Here is an 18496-nt window from a genome sequence, read left to right on the forward strand (position 1 = left end):
AGTCTTTGCCACTTAACAGAAAGGAAAAACAGTATTTGGATCAACCATCGAAGTTGTGTTCAGGCAAGTTTAGGTTCTTAAGTACAATGACCCACATGAACGGAATTGGTCTCCTTTCCGGTTTGAAAGGGAAGAATTAATCGCATCCCATGACCATAGATGACACTGGGAAACAGAGAGAGAGAGAGAAACAGACCCATCCCCCTAAAGGCTGATTCACTGGCCATGTGTTTTACTAAATGAAACAGAGGGCTAATGGGATAACAAGATGACAGCAAGCAAAACTGCACACCCAACAACCCATGTCTACCATTTGCAGCTATAGCAGCCCTGGAATAAATGTACATAATCCCAATTCTGGCTATGTGTTCTGATGTCCATTTCTCTAAATATGGGTTCATTTATCCTTAATTGGGAAAGCTGCAGGGCCTTAGGAGACACTTAGGAAAATTTGCTGAGTGCCTCACGCCTTTTTAAAAGTTAACAGTCTTTTAAACAACATTTTTCCAAGCAGGTTTAAAGAACGCTGCCAATCCCATGCTCACACTGGCAAAATTCCCACATTTATTCCTTCCTTCCTTCCTTCCTTCCTTCCTTCCTTCCTTCCTTCCTTCCTTCCTTCCCTCCTTCCCTCCTTCCTTCCTTCCTTCCTTTCTTTTTTAATGGGAAGTTGTCTGAAAAAAGAAAAGAGAATGGGATGGGTACATTCTTGAACACACCAGGCCCGCGAACGATGGAGTCACAGAATCAAAATGAAAAACACACGACTACAACACAGTCCTAAGAAATCATGTTTGTGTGTGTGTACGGAGGGCGAAAGAAGTTTTTAAAACAAAACAAAAACAACAACAACAACAACAAAAAAAACACACCATATTTCCTCCCTCAACGCTCTGTGCTCTGCGAGTAAAGTTTTCAAAGCAGGACAGGAGGGGGCCTGAGACTCCTCAACTCCTTTTCAGGAAAGCCTGAAATATCCCAATACCTTTTAACAAACTTTTAGTGTCTGTGAATAAACCACTTCATTTCCTTATTTCTCCAAATGAAATGATATCTAACCCCCACTGCCATTTCCTTTCAAATTCTCACTTCAAGCATTATGAACATATACAGGACGCACTTATTACATACACAAAAATGGTATTTAAATAAACAATTCTATCACAGCACGCCCTGGGAAAAACTCAACTACTTCACACTTCCTGCCACGGCTGGTACAAATGAAGAACCAAGTGTTCAACCCACTTCTTAGCCACCTTTAAAATGTATTGGCTTCAGTCCTTTTGTAAGTCCTGAACAAAGAGAAGATAGGAAATGGTCTCGAGATAGAGATAGTCCATGCACTGGGAGAGTTTCTAAGTTAAAATTTGTGAGAACTAGTATTTGCTGTACTCCTATTCATTAAGTTGTTCTCCAAATGAAGATAAAAGGGAACATTTAAGCATTAAGAGTTCAAGTATGTAAAGAACATCGCATCAACACATCAGGGGTATCACATAAACTGGAGAATTCTGAAAAATGTTAATATCCTTAGTATTTCCTCATTTAAGAAATATGATGAATTTATCCTCTGTTGGAAATGTTTTTTGTTATTTCACATTAAGATTTTTAATTTTGGGGTCCCGGTTACAGATGCCATTTCTAAGTTATATTCCTGTTGCCTAGGTTTTCAGGCTCCTATTGTTCACTCAGTTTCAGAAATAAGATTTTATAAGAGGGCTTCAATAAGTCAGGAGACTAAGTACCCTGAAGAACATGTCTCCCAATAAATTTATTTAACTTCGGGACCATGTAAATCAAACATAATCTGCGATTTATCACCAGATGTTTGCACCCCTCCCCATTCCCCATTTGATTTAAGAACTTTGAACATAAAAGTAAGTATACAGTATCCACCATTAATTCTGTCAGGATGCAAAACCTAATTATGCTAAGAGCATCATATACTGAAAAATTAAAACGAACACTGTATATAAAACCTGCACAGCTGCACTCATAGCTCCTAATAAAAGAGTAATAGGGACACACAGTGGTTTTATGGACATTTAATATGGTGGAGCAGAAGTCACCACATCTAAAACTGGCATGGCCCTTGGGGAATATTTCTATCTTGAATAGTATTCTGGATTCAGTTGTGAAGTAACCTAATTCCAAACACAGATATCGCCTCTCAGTTCACTGCCAATTACCAAGTCCTGAAAGATAACGTCCATCTCATCCCAGCCCCTATACCCAGCCCCAAATCCTTTCTTATGGGATTCCTCTCTGCCTCCACTCCCTGCTTCCCACCCAAACTGGCTTTAAAAAAAACACCTACTTTCTGTGTATTTTAGAAGGATAAAACTATTCTTGCCTCAGATAAAAGGCATTACATGAAAAGGCCACCTCACAGGCACCAGGGCATNGGGAAAAAAAAAAAAAAAAAAAAAAAAAAAAAAAAAAAAAAAAAAATGCTACCACAAGAAGACAACAGAACAGCTTTTGTTTTGGTTTTCACAAAAAGAACAACAACATTGTATCCATTCATCTACACTGGGAACAGGGAGACAGTATCACAGAAGTATGTGTTTTAATAAAGCAAATAGATGCTGCAGCGTGCAGTATTTGTAAAATTGACAACACAGATTTCTAAGGAGGCGTTTTTATAAGGGACCTAACCTGCTTTCCAAAGACTATGTTTCACTTCATAAATCTGTTAGTTGGGCAAAAGATCACTGAAGGGTATTTCCCCCCCTCATTTGCTATCAGCCAGGAACACACTGTAAGAACACCTAAAAGATCTGTCCCATCTCTGATCCCTAGGACCTCAGAATCACAAGGCAAACCACCATCCATCACCGGAAATCAGTGGCTCATTCCACAGATTTGCCACATCTGGCTAAACTACTGGTTACTTCTCTTTCCCTCTCTCTCTCTCTCTCTCTTTAACCTGATGCCTTTGTTTCTGGATTTTTATAGGGGGATGAGGTTATTTTTGGTATGAAGAAAGACTCATATGGAAACGAAAGAGCTGATATTTTTTAAAACCTTTTTTACATTATGTTCTAAGATAGGGCAGGGAAGGGAGAATAGAAAAGAACTTTCGGACAACAAGAACAGCAAAAAATCCAAAGGAAATAAAAGTTTAAGATGCTATTACCAGTAAATTATTCATTTATATCTGAATGGATTATTGTTAAGACACGAGGGGAAAGTTTTTAACATCAGACTGAAAACACTTTCCATTTCTTGAAAATTATTCTAGAACTATAAAATCTAAAAACTATTTCCATGTTTTGAGATATGTCTATTTTAATATAGTAAGCACTTTATGTTCCTTTAGGGTATAATACACGCATCAAAATGCCCATAGAAATAATCCTGAAAAAGACTGGCTGGCCTTCTCTTAAAACCTGTTATTTTCTTGAAAGTAATTTACAGAGTGTGTCAAATGAGGACACAAGAAGCTTACATTGTGTACTTTAATTTTTTTTATTTTTTTCAATAAAGGGACAAAATGGGTGTATGAACAGGTTAATGCAGACAACTGCCAAAAAAACACAGACAGTGGTTTTTCCAATAGAACTTAACAAAGACCAGAAACAAATACAATAAAAAGCCAGGTTGTAATGACCTTTGGTCATCCAAATAAAAAAAAATAAAAACAAAGAAAAATAAAAGATCAAATTAAGTGCCTCTGTTTTGAACAGGGCACGTAAGCAATAATAAATAGTGACTCCCATAGTAAAAGATAAAATTTCAAGTTACGACAAACAGCTTTCATTACAGGAATAGAAAAGGCCAATAACAAAATATTCTGCATTGCCATTTACAAAAAAGTATTGACTAAAGCGGGCTTTCTCTTTTAATATGCTTTGCATATGAAATTCTTTCCAATCTAAATATAAAGCACCATTTAGTTTTTGGCAATGAAAAAAACTGCAAAACATTGTTTTTGTTTTTTTTCCTTTTTTTTTTCTTTCTTTCTTTTACTGCATATGAAGGTAAGATGCTGGAATGTAGGGTGATAGAAGGAAAGGGACAAAAAGCACACTACATAACAAACCAACGTTATTAGCTTGCAGTACTGCATACAGTATGGCAGCAGGAAAAAGGAACAAAAAAGGATATGTACAACCCCTATGACAGCCATCCGTGTGACATTCTAGCAGGCTCCCCCAAACCGCCATTATATGGCTTCTCATCTGTACAATGTCACACTTTTTTGTTTGTCTCTCTTTTTTTTTTTGAAGCATACAAATAATTTGCACTATATTATCCTGCCAAATTAAAAAAATATACTGTGGCAGCCTGTCTTTTTTTTTTCCACTACCAAAAAAGGTACATTGATACCTTTTAAGAGAACAAGCAACAGTTAAAAATACAAGCTTCAATATAAATACTATAGTGCCTAACACTAGATGAACATTTAATTCAAATACCATTCTAGAAATACAGAAAAAAGACCATAAATGTGTTTTAGCATAGGAATCAACATGAGTGTGCATTTTCCTATATTTAAGTACTATATAATCTTAAACCTTTCCCCAATGTATGTTTTTTTACAACCTGAAGAGCGGTGTGTATCCAAGGCATAGAATTTCCACTACCATTTTTAAATGGATAACAAGTCTTGTAACACCACCAAGACAATGGAACCCTAAAATGCAGTTCCCCCCTAAACATAATGAAGTGTTTTTTAAAAAAATTTTTTTCTTAACATTTATATTTAAAAAAGTTTTGTACAAAAAAATCCTTGCACTGTAGAAGCGAAAGCAATCATTCATTTCTATGTTAAGTGTATTCTGTTTTCCATTCACAGCGCTTGCAATGTTGAGTCCAAGTAAGTAAGCTCATTAGTCAAGTAAATGGCTGGCAAAGTTTTTTTTAGTTTTTTTTTTTTAAAAATGCTCATCGATGAGATTGTGTTCAATTTTTTTTTTCAGCATTCTTGCAACTTTTCCCTTAAGTATAGACCTGTAAACTGGGAAAATTGTACAGTGCACTTAATTGTCCTATCTGAGCAGGTTTATTTTATACTCAACCTCTGTATCTCTGATTAGAGAAAAGATACAGATATTACAGGCAGAGTCAAGTGCTATTTGAACACCAACTGGGGCAGATGCTAGCTTAATAAAAAAGAAAAAATTAAAAAAATAAAATAAAAACAATGAATCCTCTTCCATGTTAACACAAATAGCACACAGTGTATGGAAAAGAAATGAAGTACAACTTTTAGGGAGCACAGACATATATACTGCTACTCTTAAAATTCTTTCTCTTCTTTTTTAAGAATGTCACATTTAAACACAAGTCTTAAGAATTCATAGTTAATCATCATTGTATCAATATTAGCTTATACACCTGTTCTAGTTTAAAATGGCAAATAGTACCACATTGTGCTAAAAGATCACATATTTTTTTCCTGTTACCCTCTGTCAAACCTTATTGTCAGTCTCTTCTTTTTAATATGGTCTACGAGGTCTTAAAGTTTATCATTTGATTGTCCTTTGACAACCAAGTAGATCTGGATCTATTTCTTTTGGTGCCAGAATTTTTTTAAACAGACATTATTTAAAACAACTTATCTTCATAAAATGAATTCCTTACTAATGCTTTCAATTGTATTCCAGGGCTTTTGCACGTTGCACATTCAATTTAATCATCATTTAAAAAAAATAAAACTTTGGGCAAACAGCCCATTTCTTTTAAGCTCTCACCAGGAGCAAAATAGCGTTTATACTGGTATAATCAGTTTTGCTTATAAGATTAAACTAAAGGGAAAATGATGATTAACTAGGACATAATGGGTCATATTTTTAGGTAGCCATTGTTGTGAGAAATACAATATAGAATTATATGCTAGGTCCTAAGGTTTCTTACCTCACCCAATGCTGAATTAAGCTACAAGTTTACAACAAGTAGAAAGAACCATCAACGTGGTTTTAATAGATCCAAGGCACTCATATTTTAAAACCAAATGATAGAATAAACTTGTTTTGTTTTTCTGTTAATTCGTCAATTCAAGGCCTTTTTTTCCTCTCCAATTGATACATTTAACCCTTTAGAGACAGACATTTAGCTCATAGAGATTTTGTTTCAGTGCTGTCTATTCTGTCTATAGAGGGTTAACCCAAAGACTGTTTTTCCTCCTCACGTTATAAAATAAAACTGTACATGATATGTATTACAGAATGTATGCAGCATGGTCTTTTTCTCTCTCTCTCTCTCTTTTTCTCTCAGAACGGAACTGGAAACAGCAACATGTTTGCTCAGCAACGAATCGGGGACAATTTAAAATAGCCATAACATACCATACATGCTGTCTAAGTTTAAAAAAAAAACATACACAACATGTAAATTATTGCACAAGAGAAAGGCTCAAAGTTTGCGTAAAATGCAATAGTATTGCCCCATACAGATCATGCATTCAAACGGTGAGAACATAAAGGAAAAAAAGAAAAAGAAAAAAGAAAAAGAAAAAAAAACAGGTGTGCTGGTGACAAGCACTCTCATATTCTTAGCTTCCGTTACTTCTGTTTGTTTGTTTGTTTAATCACATGGGACTAGAAAAAAATCCTACAGGAAGTGGGGCTGGAGGGCGATGAGGGAGGGGGGTGGTGAAAAAAGGAAGTGTCAGGTGGGAGTGAGGGAGGGGTATTAATATACCTCTATTCAGTTTTTATATCATTATTCAACACTCGATCACTGTGCCATTTTTTCATGTGTTTCTCCAGGGTACTGTACACGCTAAAAGGCATCTTACAAATTTCACATTTGTAAACGTCCTTCCCCACCTGGCCATGCGTTTTCATGTGCCTGGTGAGCTTGCTACTCTGGGCACAGGCATAGTTGCACAGCTCGCATTTATAAGGCCTTTCGCCCGTGTGGCTTCTCCTGTGGACAGTGAGATTGCTACAGTTCTTGAAGACTTTCCCACAGTACTCACAAGTGTCGCTGCGTCTGCCCTCTTTTGAGCTGGGCCTGCCCGGGCCCGGACCACTAATATGGGGCGTGCTCCCTCCACTTCCCGTGCCGCTGCGCCCCGAGATCCCTCCGTCCAGCTCCCCGGGCGGCGTGGAGAAGCGCAAGCTCCCGTTCTCCGAGGAGTGCTCCGACGAGGAGGCGAAAGGCGATTGTCTGGAGTCTCCGAAGCTAAGGAAGGGATCTTTGAGCTGCCTGGAGGCCGCATAGCCAGCGAGCCACTGCGAGTACACGTTCTCCGTGTTGGGCATCGCGGCCGGGGGCAAGTCGAACTCCTTCTCGAGCTTGATGCGCTTGGAGAAGGGGCTCAGCGAGCTGGGGCTGCCCAGCAGCAGCTTTTTGGACAGGCCCCCCGAGGCCGACTCGCCCGGGGAGCAGCCGCGGCCGTTAACAGTGCCATCGTCTATGCGGTCCGACTCGCCGGCCACCGAGTCTTCGTCGCAAGTGTCCCTGTGGCCCTCAGCCTCGGCCAGATGGCCGCGCTTATGTTTCTCGCCCAGGACCTGGTGGAAGGCCTCGCTGAAGTGCTGCATGGAGCTGAGCACCATGCCCTGCATGACATCAGGCAGGGCGCGGCCCTCGTCGCCCACGCCCACCACCGCGCCCCGCGAGCTGTTCTCGTGGTGGCGCGCCGCCTCCAGGCTCAGCCCGAAGCCGTAGTCCACCCTCTCGCTCTCCGTCAGCTCCTCCTCCTCCTCTTCCTCCTCTTCTTCCTCTTCCTCGTCGTCCTCCTCTTCCTCCTCGTCCCCATTCTCCGGGATCAGGTTGGGGTCGTTCTCGCTCTTGAACTTGGCCACCACAGACTTGAGCGCGCTGCTGGCGCTGCCCACCAGGTCGCTGGTGCCGGGTTCCGGGGAGCTGGCGGTCGAGAGGCCATCGTCGGACTTGACCGTCATAGGCGACGACTTGTGCATGTGCGTCTTCATGTGGCGCTTCAGCTTGCTGGCCTGCGTGCACGCGTGGTCACACAGGTTGCACTTGTAGGGCTTCTCGCCCGTGTGGCTGCGCCGGTGCACCACGAGGTTGCTCTGAAATTTGAACGTCTTGCCGCAGAACTCACATGACTTGGACTTGACCGGGGGCTGGGAGGGAGGAGGGGCGGATTGCAGAGGAGGGAGGGGGGGCGTCGCCAGGAAGGGCGGCTTGCTACCTGGCTGGAATGGTTGCAGTAACCTTTGCATAGGGCTCGGCCGGCCTGGGGACAGCGGTGGGCTAGACGTGTTCCCTGCCAGCTCTCTAAGTCTCCTAGAGAAATCCATGGCGGGAGGCTCCATAGCCATTGGATTCAACCGCAGCACCCTGTCAAAGGCACTCGGGTGATGGGTGGCCAGGGCCATCTCTTCCGCCCCCAGGCGCTCTATGCGATGGGGGTCCAAATGATGTCTCGGTGGTGGACTAAACAGGGGGGGAGTGGGTGGAAAGCGCCCTTCTGCCAGGCCGGAAGCCTCTCTCGATACTGATCCTGGTATTCTTAGCAGGTTAAAGGGGTTATTGTCTGCAATATGAATCCCATGGAGAGGTGGCTGGGAAGGACATTCTGCACCTAGTCCTGAAGGGATACCAACCCGCGGGGTCAGGGGACTTCCGTGTTCGCTTTCTAAGTAGATTCTTAATCCATGAGTGTTCTGTGCGTGTTGCAAGAGAAACCATGCACTGGTGAATGGCTGTTTGCAAGTTGTACATGTGTAGCTGCTGGGCTCATCTTTACCTGCAAAATAATACAATACCAACATCAATGTTTAATCACAGAGGAGGGCATTAGCAATTGCTTATTTATGTTTCATCTCCAGCCTTCCCTGCTACCAGCCCTCAACCCCACAGGCCTAAGCTCTAATTAACCTAGTAGTCCCTGTGCCTACACTGGTGCCTGGCACATCTGGTGGTTGGTGCCCAATAAATATTTGTCCAATCAGTCTTTCTGCCATTTCATTCAGACCTAAGAATTGAAAATCCAATCTCCAAAGCAGAAAAATCTGGACCAATTCAAGTTTAGGAATGAGGATCCCTACATTCTAGGGAACCTCAGCAAACATCTGAGCTTCCCACTCTTTCGCTAGCTGTGGTTTGGGGCGACCTACTTCATCTCTGTGCCTCTGTTTCCTCATTTGTTAAGTGAGGGACTTGGACAAGGTGACCTAAGGGAAACTTTTCTGCTTGCTAAATCCCATTGTTCTATTCTCCCTTGGGTGGCAGGTGAACTTTCTAAAGAGGCAATCATTTCATAGAGATATCAAAAAAGAGAAGGTCAACTCATTACAATTCTCTATGGCCCTAGAGATGCTTTTAATCTTAACCTGAAACACACTAATTGTTGATATTGTTAAAAATGAGAAGATACTCATAAAATAATTCCGCGGAAGAGAGACTAGCAACATTCTCACATCCCAGCCTGCGTGAGGATCAGTGAGTCCCAATTCCAGTTCCACAACACCCTACAGGGACTCCCATTTTTATCTCAAAGGATGGTGCAAAAATCTCAAAAGAGAAATTTAATTCGGATTTAACCAACAGGCCATATCAAATCTTTAGGAGTTGTCCCCCAGTCAAACAAATGCAAGTCTGGAGAAGTTAGGAGGAGTGGCTGGTGCCAACTTAAGCAGACACAGCATCCGAGTTTAAGAACAGTTAAAGCAGCCAGCACCATGACGGGCAGCAGGCTGAGAAATGCTACACTATCCTCCTCCTCATTATTTTGAGAGGCTAACAACGTGAACCAAATTATACAACATCCTGCGCCCTCGGCTGAGCCTCAGCTCCAGTTGAGAAAGAAACATTCAGCTAGTCAACTCTTTGGCCAGTAGCCAAGCCGTCTGGAGAGGGGCCCTGCTTAAGTCACATTATTTCTCTCTCGCTGAAAAGAACCCGAGAGTGGTAAATGCCACTTTGGCAAAGAGGGGCCAGCTTGACTTCACAATCATTCATTTTTGGAGATAGCTACATTTAAAAATGTATATACACCAAGGGAGTAACTAACAGTTTACCAGTCAACTACAGCATTAAAAAGGGCACAAATGTTGGTGGCCAAAGGACAAGGAAGAGAAAAATATATAACTTCCCAGGGATTCCAAAAGAGACAGTGTGTAAAACATAAATGAGAAATAAACTTTAGCCTGTCTTTTAAAAGGGGGACTAGGTGAGTCACTTAAGGCCCCCAGCTAGTATGTGCCAGTAACTTTTTTCTAAAGCAAAAAATCCACCATGGAGCTAAAGAGTGGGAATGAGGAATTAATCAATTATGATTCCTCCATTTAGCAAGTCAGAAAGAAAAGCTGGCAGGGTCTTCTCAGGAGCCCCAAACACTTGCATTCCAAAACAAGCCAGCCCTGCTCAAGCACTTGTCTGAATAATGGACTCCCTGCCCTGACCTTGTAATTTACTTTACAATGCATTTATAATCTCACTCAATATATCCCACTCCTGGGTAAATCTCTTTAACAAGATTAGATGATAAGATACCAAAATTAGGTTTCCAACATTTGCCTAATGTGGAGGGAGAAAAAAAAAAGGCAGAAAGATTTTGAAAGAAAACGCTGACATTAGTATCACATTATCTGCCTATTTTTGTTTGCCTCCTCTCTTCAAAGGGAAATAAAAAGCATCATTGAGAGTATTTTCATAATTTTTTTGTTGTTGTTGAACAATGACTTGGGTCCTAAATAGGCAGGAAAAAAACTATCTGGTTCCAACTAAAGTGACCCTCCACGGCTTTCTCCTTTGCCTCTCTAGGACTCTGTGTTATTATCATACATTTAGCCTGACAATCCGAATTGGATAAGTAAAAAGGAGATTTGTCAGCTGAAATGAGTCCTTAACACTTTCATCACTCCAAATGCCTTAAAAATCACATCTTAGCTTATAATATTCTATTGAATCCCAGGACTGGACCCATAATTAGCAATGGCGATTGCACATGCACCCTGAGCGGAATGGCCACTGGTCAGGGCCGGAAGGCATTCAGGATCTCACCTGTATCTTCTCCAAAAGGCTTCAATGCGAAAAGTCTACTTTGTTTTGCTGCTCTGAACTTCCTAAAATTTTGTTTTCAGAGCCAGTGATATGATCATGCTACAATATGTTCGCACTGTGTTGTTACCCTCTCCTCTCACACATCAGGTCAGAGAAGATGGCATTTCATCTCATAATGAGCATACAACATACAGTTTTCACTACCGCATTTTAGTATTCCTATCAACTAGATATTCTAGATCATGAGGGCAGCTAGTGTAATCATAATGTCAATGAGAAGGGCTGTTACGATTGAGACTAAAGATTACATCGAAAGAGCTGCTTTGAAACTGGTAATTATTACCAGTCCACTAATAGCAAATGATGCATTACAGTTTCACCATATAATCTGTGTTTCACTCAGCTCATGCCAGTGCACCGTATTATATTACGGTGCTCACAGATTCTCAATTCCTAAACTGCAGTCATCAATAAATGTGTTACTTGCCATAATTTGTGAAATTACTTTGTTCATAACATCTTTGATGGTTTAGAAAGACCAGAATTGATTTCCTGCGTGGCAAAATTAGGGCTACATTGATTTATTGACGTGTAAAATATAATAATATTCTTCATTTACTCTGACGAAAATCAACTTCTCAATTTGAGAGCTTCATTGGGCATTCACGGGGATTGTGCTGATTTAGAGCAATAAACTGAGACCTGGCCCCAAGGGTAGGGACTCCAGGCATCAAATGGTTAAAATCAGCTATTAGCTCACCTACCGCTTTTATTTTATTTCATTTTACTGTATGGGAAGGAATAACCCCATTTTGTAGTTTGTCACCAATGCTGAAGAGTCATTTGATCTAAGCCTCAGGATTTGGAAGTACAAGGTCTGACATCAGCCCCCTGGCTCTACTATTTACCAGCTTATGGCTCTGAGCCAGTCATCTCATTTCTTTGAACCTTAGGTTTCCTATCTGTAAAATGAGCATAAAAACAGTACCTGAAAAAATTGTGAGGCTCAGATGACAGACGTATATAAAAGCCATATGTAAACTACCAGGTCCGACAACATGCATGTGAGTTTTCATTACTCCCAGGCTTGAAGAGTTACCTAGCATGATGACTGACCATGTTGTATGCCCAGACAGGCTTCCAGAAGAAGGCTGGAATCCGGAATCCAGGGCTCACCCCAGGCACAGGGGGGGCCCTGGCTAGTGGGCAGCAGGAGGAGAAGGAGGGGGCCATATTAGGGCCCCCGACTATGGTCCACCAGCAGGGAAGCCACAAGGTAGGTGCTAATTGCTCTGAAAGCCAAGGGCAGCTGGTTAAGGCAGCTGAATGGCCTGGGGGCCAGCTTTGCTCGAGAGCTTTCTGGAACTCCACAACCCATTTCCACATACCTTGTCTGGTCACTCCTAAACTGGTCCCGCCAGCATGGGCACCAGCACACTTGGCACCCTCCCTTTGTGAGAAGAGGGGGAGAAGGAATGGGCTCTGTATCAGGCTCCTAGTTTCCCGCCCCTCAAAGCCAACTCCCTGCCCTCAGGATGGTCAGCGGAAGAGAGAGGACTGAACTGTTTCCCAGGCCAGCAGCCCTTGGCCAATCAGCTCCACCCTGCTCTCTACGGCCCCACTCCCTTCATTTCCCTTCCCTCCACGGGTGGCTCTGTTCCCACGGCCCAGTGCGGGGCCCCAGGGACCCCAGCCAAACGAGGAGCGCTCTCCCCACCCAGTCAGCATGTAGGGACTCGAAACCATGAGTCCAACCCCCTAAACTCTCTACAATCTGTGACCTAAGCCAAGTTTAGGCCCAGCTTGATGTTGGGGAGGGGGTGGCAGAAGAGGTGCTTTTTAACCCCTGCACCGCCCAGCCCTCAGGACTTGAGGACTTGTGAAATTCATGCAGTAACTCTTTGTTACCTAGGATTACCTAGGAGTTAACTAAACAAACAACTGGCTTCAAATTTGGTCTCAGGGCGCATGCCCTGCCCTGCAGACACCATTCACAAGATGGTTAGGTCTACTTTACCTCTCCACCTAAAACCCAGTGCCCTCTCTAGCTGAACACCTGCACCATCTTGTTCTTTTCTTTCCGTGATACTTTCCCTTTCTTTTCTTCTTTCCACAACAGGTTAGTTTTCACATACTTTCAAAATAAAAATACATTCCTTAAATAAAAATTAGATGCCACACTTATTTTTTTCTGGAAGCTGCTTTTTCGTGTTTGGGGTAGAATCAACCCTCACCCCCATCCGACTTTGTAGCCATGCATGACTCATATCATTCGTTACTACACAGAAAAGCAAACTCTATTACCTTCTAAAACAACATCTTTCAAACACATTTTCACGAACATACAAACCTACATTTCATAAACATTTAGCCACCATAAAAGTTGGTTTGAACAAGTACTCGGATGGTGTTAATGGTCATGATGGGGGTGGCAGTGGTATTTTTGAATTTAAGCAACAATGCTGTGCATTTGTCTCTAAAACTAGGAGAAAAAGAAGTAGAAATTGTATATGTATGCACATATAATGCACCATGTATATATATAAATATGCCACATTTCAATACATACGTAAATGCATCTATAACATGCATGAGAACTCTAGAGTAACTCTAAACTGACTTCTTTCATTTCTGGCCTCTGTTAACACGTACGCCACGGTATAAACTCCAAGTCCTACATGAGGCCATGCAAGTGAACGTCCAGCAATAAAATGGGCCCTCAACACACAGATGGTATATGGTCACCAGCCACGGAACCAGATGAGACCCTGGGGAGGAGACTCCCCCTACCCCCGGGGATGAGCTGCTGTCAGCTCCACCACCGGGAACAGAACAACAAAGGGGAGGGAAAGAGAGGAGGGGGTCGAGTGGAGTGGGGGAGAGGGTGCCAAATGAGTAATGGAATAATGCCGATGAGGATGCCAATCTATTTTGAAAGTAACTACTTTCAGTACTTAAAAAGTAAGGGTAATTTCCAGAAACTCTCATCTTCATACACATGGACATTTGTAGAAGAAATAATGCTCAACTTACAAATACCCTGCGGGGCATATTCTGCACTCATCCCGGGCGTGGGGATCAGAGCTCCATGTGCAGAACGAGGGGAGGACAGGCCCCTCCAGTGCAGAAGTTTATCTGTGAAAGAAACCCAAAATCAAGCACTAAAGCTATAAACATCGTGCATCGTAAACCACAGGATATCACATTTCAATTCCATTAAAATAGATTAACATCATTACAACAGCCTTGCAGATAGTTAACAGGCCCAAGGCCTAGATCGAAAAAACAGCGATGAAGTTATTTCCACAATTTTGTTTTGTTTTTGATTTCAGTCTTTTTCAATAAAAGTGAAGGGGTTTGTCTTAGTTGGGGGAATGGTCTTTGGTTCATTTGCTTCTTTGTTATTGTTTATTGTCTTATAATAAGAGATGTATGCACAGCAAGGGGAAAATTGGTAATTTTAGGGGGTAGACCGGCAAAATGGAGGGGGTTTATCTGCAAGGCTGGTTTACATGCATACATTTACTTTACAAGACAAGCCCAAGCAAAAAACAGTATGTAAGTAGGAAATGAGTAGATCTGTGAATCATTTCTTCTAGAATAGAAGCCCACTTTGCCTTCCCTGTCCCACTGCTCCCTCTTCCCAAGCTGTACTTATGACAGCACCTTCAAACTGGGCACTATGACAGGGCATCCAGACTTGGTTGGGCCACACTCTAGAATCAGATCAGTGAAATACCCCACATAGATATGGCTTCTTACAACACAAAGCAGTGCAGATAAAGATTAGACTTCTGGGGTTCAAATAAGTTTGGCCAAGTCCACATCTTGAGGGTGAGGAATCCTGCTATTATGTGACAAGGAGAGAACGAGCACTCCAGTAGCAGCAGCACCCAGAAAAAGTGGCCCACCTTCTCCATTCTACTGCACTTGGTTGCTCTCTGGTGAGGAGAAACGGCTCCTCACACTAATAAACATAAATCTAGCAGTAAATCAAGCATTTCTAGCACTGAGACTTTTGTGAGAAAGGAAATATTTGGTTTGTGCAACCTGGGGATTATATGGTTTCTGTGGTAAGTTCCTAGTTTTTCCAAGTCCACCTTGAGCCAACCAAGCATGGAGAGGTCAACCTTGAGACAGAGCGTAGGATCGATGGAGCAGGAGATACTACTCAGGGTGTTCTAGAAGCCGGGAGGTTGTGATGACTGGGGGAGGAGGGAGAGAAGAAAAACAGACTTTGATGGTGAGTAAACAGAGTATGTTTTCCATTAGCTTAATATTAAGAGCACTTAAAAGTGTTGTTGTTATATTCTAGGATAGCAGGTCTCAAGTGTAAAATACATCCTGTTCTCCTTATAGAGATTCACGCTGCCAAGAACAGCCAGGGCAGTCAGCACAAGGCTCCCTTTCATGGGGAGCCCGGTGGGTAACAATGGCGTGGTGCTCATGGAAGATCTTATACTCTGTTGTTATCAGGCCTGCAAAGGGAGGCTGGTCTCAGAGACCATCTCGAGAGGCATATCCTCTGCTCTAACCCCAAGCAAAATAAATACCACAAAATGAACCCGCGAAAAGTGCAAAGACTGGACTTAAAAAAAAAAAAAAGTATGTCTTCATTTGAGTGTTTATATTATAAACAGGGTATTGAGAGTAGAGGGTAAAATTAACTACAGATTTAGTCATTGTGTTTTTCAACGAGAAGTCTGAGAACCCACTTTTGCACTTGCTCCTGCCTTAGCCATTTCCTAAGTTTGTCTTGTGACCAAGACGGAAATCTTTCTTTAGGAGACCCATACAACTGAGGTGGCTCTGTGACCCTTGCAGAAATGCAGCAAGGGACCTGGACCCCTGCATGGGGACAGTCTGATTTCAAACTCTCTGCCACTTCCTCTGAGAAGAGCCATGAGGTGCCTTGATAGAGGCTCCAGCAAGAAATGGGGGGGCTCTTCGCCTAATCCGGGCCTGACCACTCACGTTTACCTTCAGTTGGCAAACCTGTCTACAAACTTGTTGGCCCTGAGCAAGCCGAGCTTCCGGGGGCAACAGCCTGGTCCACTTTTCCACAGGGCCAGGCCACGTGGCAAAGCGAGGGCTCATCAAGGAGACTATCTGGGTATCTGGCACCACGACCCAGCCTTTGGCTTTTAAATTGTAAAAAAAACCTTCGAGATCCTCAAGTCTATGCCTTCGTTTTTCAGATGGGGGAAACTGAGGCCTTGAGAAATTAAGTGGCTGGCCTACAGCTATGCTGATGGTTAAAGTGAAGATCAGAATTAGTCTCCTGCCTTCCTGTCCAGTGCTCTTTTCTGGGATATCCATCTATCTCTTCCCCAGGTTCCTGCCCAGGAAGTGCCAGTGAGGAGGGCTCCCTTTCTCCTGACCCTTTAAGAGAAACAACTTCTTGTAACAACCCCTTGGGAGAGAGTCCAACCCAGACGTGTTGAATGGGCCTGATTTCGAAGGGTCCAAATAAACTGACTTGGCTTCAAACTTGGAAAACAACACCTAATCTGCTTCCTGAACCTCTCAGCTACCCACCCCCCACCTCCCACCCCACCACACCTCCCCCACCCCAGATCTCACCACTTTCACCCTCTACCTCTGCTTCCCCTGCAGAATTAGCCAGCCGGAGAGAGACAAACTGTCCCAGCAGCTTAACAAGCTACTGCCACTGTCTTTCTGAGAGACCCACCCTTGCATTTCTCTTCCTCCAGGAAGATTGTCAAAGCAAAGGCAATGGGGAACCCCAGCTGGTTCTGCAGCCTCTCCCACTGAACACATTCCCCTTGGTCGACATTCTCACAGGAACTGGAAATGCTAAATTGTTCATAGCCTCCCTAGGGCTTAACTTTTTGCTACGATGCTTTCAATTATTTCAGCATGTTTTGGGCAGTCTCACAACGACTGCGTCTAAGCATCACACTCAAGGAGCAGCTCCACCGGCCTGAGCCACCCCTGGTTGAGCGCCTTTGCTCTTCATTTCCCCCAGGGAGCGGTGGGCTGGAAAGTGGGCAGTCTGGCTAAGCTCTCTTTTGTTTCCTTGGCGGTACTCTTTGGCCAGTGGTTCTCAAAGTGCAGACCCAGGCCGAGCATCGGCATCACCTGGGAGCCTGCTGGAAATGCGAATTCTCAGGCCCACCTCAGACTTCTTCAATAAAAAGCTGGCGGTGGGGGCCGTGCAGCCATCTGCGCTTAACAACTCCTCCGGGTGACGTGTAGGCACAGTTCTAGTTTAATACTGCTTCTTAGGGCAAGGGGAGCCATGGAAGCTGGAAGCATGCTCCTCTGGCAGAGAGCCAGAATGGCTACGAGACTGTCGTCCCTCCTGTCGGGGATTCACCACCTTGAGAACAGTCAGAAACAGAGCAAGCTTGGGACATACCTAAGAATCCCTTCACATGGAGTCCCAGGTGCTGCCCTTCCTCGTTGACAGGGCAGAGAACAGACCCACGCTTTCCATCAAGCAGGGAATGCTCTTTGCACAAGACAACATCCAAACCAGTTTATGCCAGACAGCTGGTGTCCTCACCACTTCCATAAAAGCTGCAATGTTTGAGAAAGCAGCTGTGGCGCACTGCATGGACGGAGGGAGAACTGGACTCTGTTTCCCTGTCTGGACTCACAAATGGGATCTTCTGGATCAGGCTCTTCAAATGCCTGTACTCCCGTGGTGAAATGTGTTTTAATCTGCGCTGGTTCATAAAGGTCTCTCGAGACCCAGCACTTCCACTTAGGGCCTTGGAAACACCTTATGCATTATTAAGTTGCAATGTTTCCTTACAACTGAATAAAAAATAATGAATCTTTATTTTTCAGGTCTTATTAAAAATCTGCAATCAATTGGGAACGGTTTTGATTTAATGTTTTACTTGGTCACTTTACATGTCTATATACAGTGGGTACCAACTTTTGATGCAGAGCTCTGTGAGCCCTGTGGGATGTCCCTGGAATTTAAGGTTTCCTTAAATCAAGTTTTAGGTTTCCTCAAGAACATCTCAAAGACTCCTTTATTACTGACATGCTGTTTGTTTCTGAAATTAATCAGTGGGTATGTAACGCAGCCACATTATAGTCTACTCATCGACGAGTAATACTGCTGATCTCCAAATGTACCAAAACAGCTAAGCACAAAGCATCATTTCTAACACACTTGATGGCTGTTCTGGGTGCCTGACTTTTATCAGGTATCAAATCCCCAGGCCTCTCTAGAGGACTACATGGACGTATAGATGTTTACTACAATGTATATGCATGTATATATATTTCCTTTCTTGAACATACTTTTTTTAAAAAGATTTTGTTTATTTATTTGACAGAAAGAGAGACAGAGAGCACAAGCAGGTGGAGCAGCAAGCAGAGGGAGAAGCAGGCTCCCCACCCAAAAGAGAGACCGGCAGGGAGGTGGGGGGGCTCGATCCCAGGACCCCGGGATCATGACCTGAGCCAAAGGCAGTCGCTTAATCAACTGAGCCACCCCAGGTGCCCCTTGAACATATGTTTTTAGAAAACTTCCCTGTTTTTCCTACTAGGTAGGGCACAAAAGGAGTAGGGTTGTCCCCAAGTGGAA

At 43.2% G+C, this 18496-nt stretch overlaps 1 protein-coding gene across 7 annotated transcripts in view; it reads right to left on the bottom strand.

Annotated features, from left to right (window-relative positions):
• Positions 1-18496, bottom strand: part of BCL11A (BAF chromatin remodeling complex subunit BCL11A) — a 99920-nt gene that overhangs the window by 1721 nt on the left and 79703 nt on the right. For 2 of the 7 annotated variants that reach the window (XM_034659174.1, XM_034659178.1), the window contains 2 exons: positions 13963-14064; positions 3453-8671 (listed from right to left, as the gene is read on the bottom strand). In XM_034659174.1, coding sequence (XP_034515065.1) covers positions 6651-8671; positions 13963-14064 — 2123 coding nt within the window. In that variant the 3' untranslated portion in view covers positions 3453-6650. Of the gene's footprint in view, positions 1-3452; positions 8672-13962; positions 14065-18496 lie in introns of those variants that run through there. The other 5 variants (XM_034659177.1, XM_034659179.1, XM_034659175.1 and 2 more) reach the window with 5 other exon arrangements.

The sequence above is a fragment of the Ailuropoda melanoleuca genome, chromosome 4 (genome assembly GCF_002007445.2).
Source record: "Ailuropoda melanoleuca isolate Jingjing chromosome 4, ASM200744v2, whole genome shotgun sequence".
NCBI classification, from domain to species: Eukaryota; Metazoa; Chordata; class Mammalia; order Carnivora; family Ursidae; genus Ailuropoda; species Ailuropoda melanoleuca.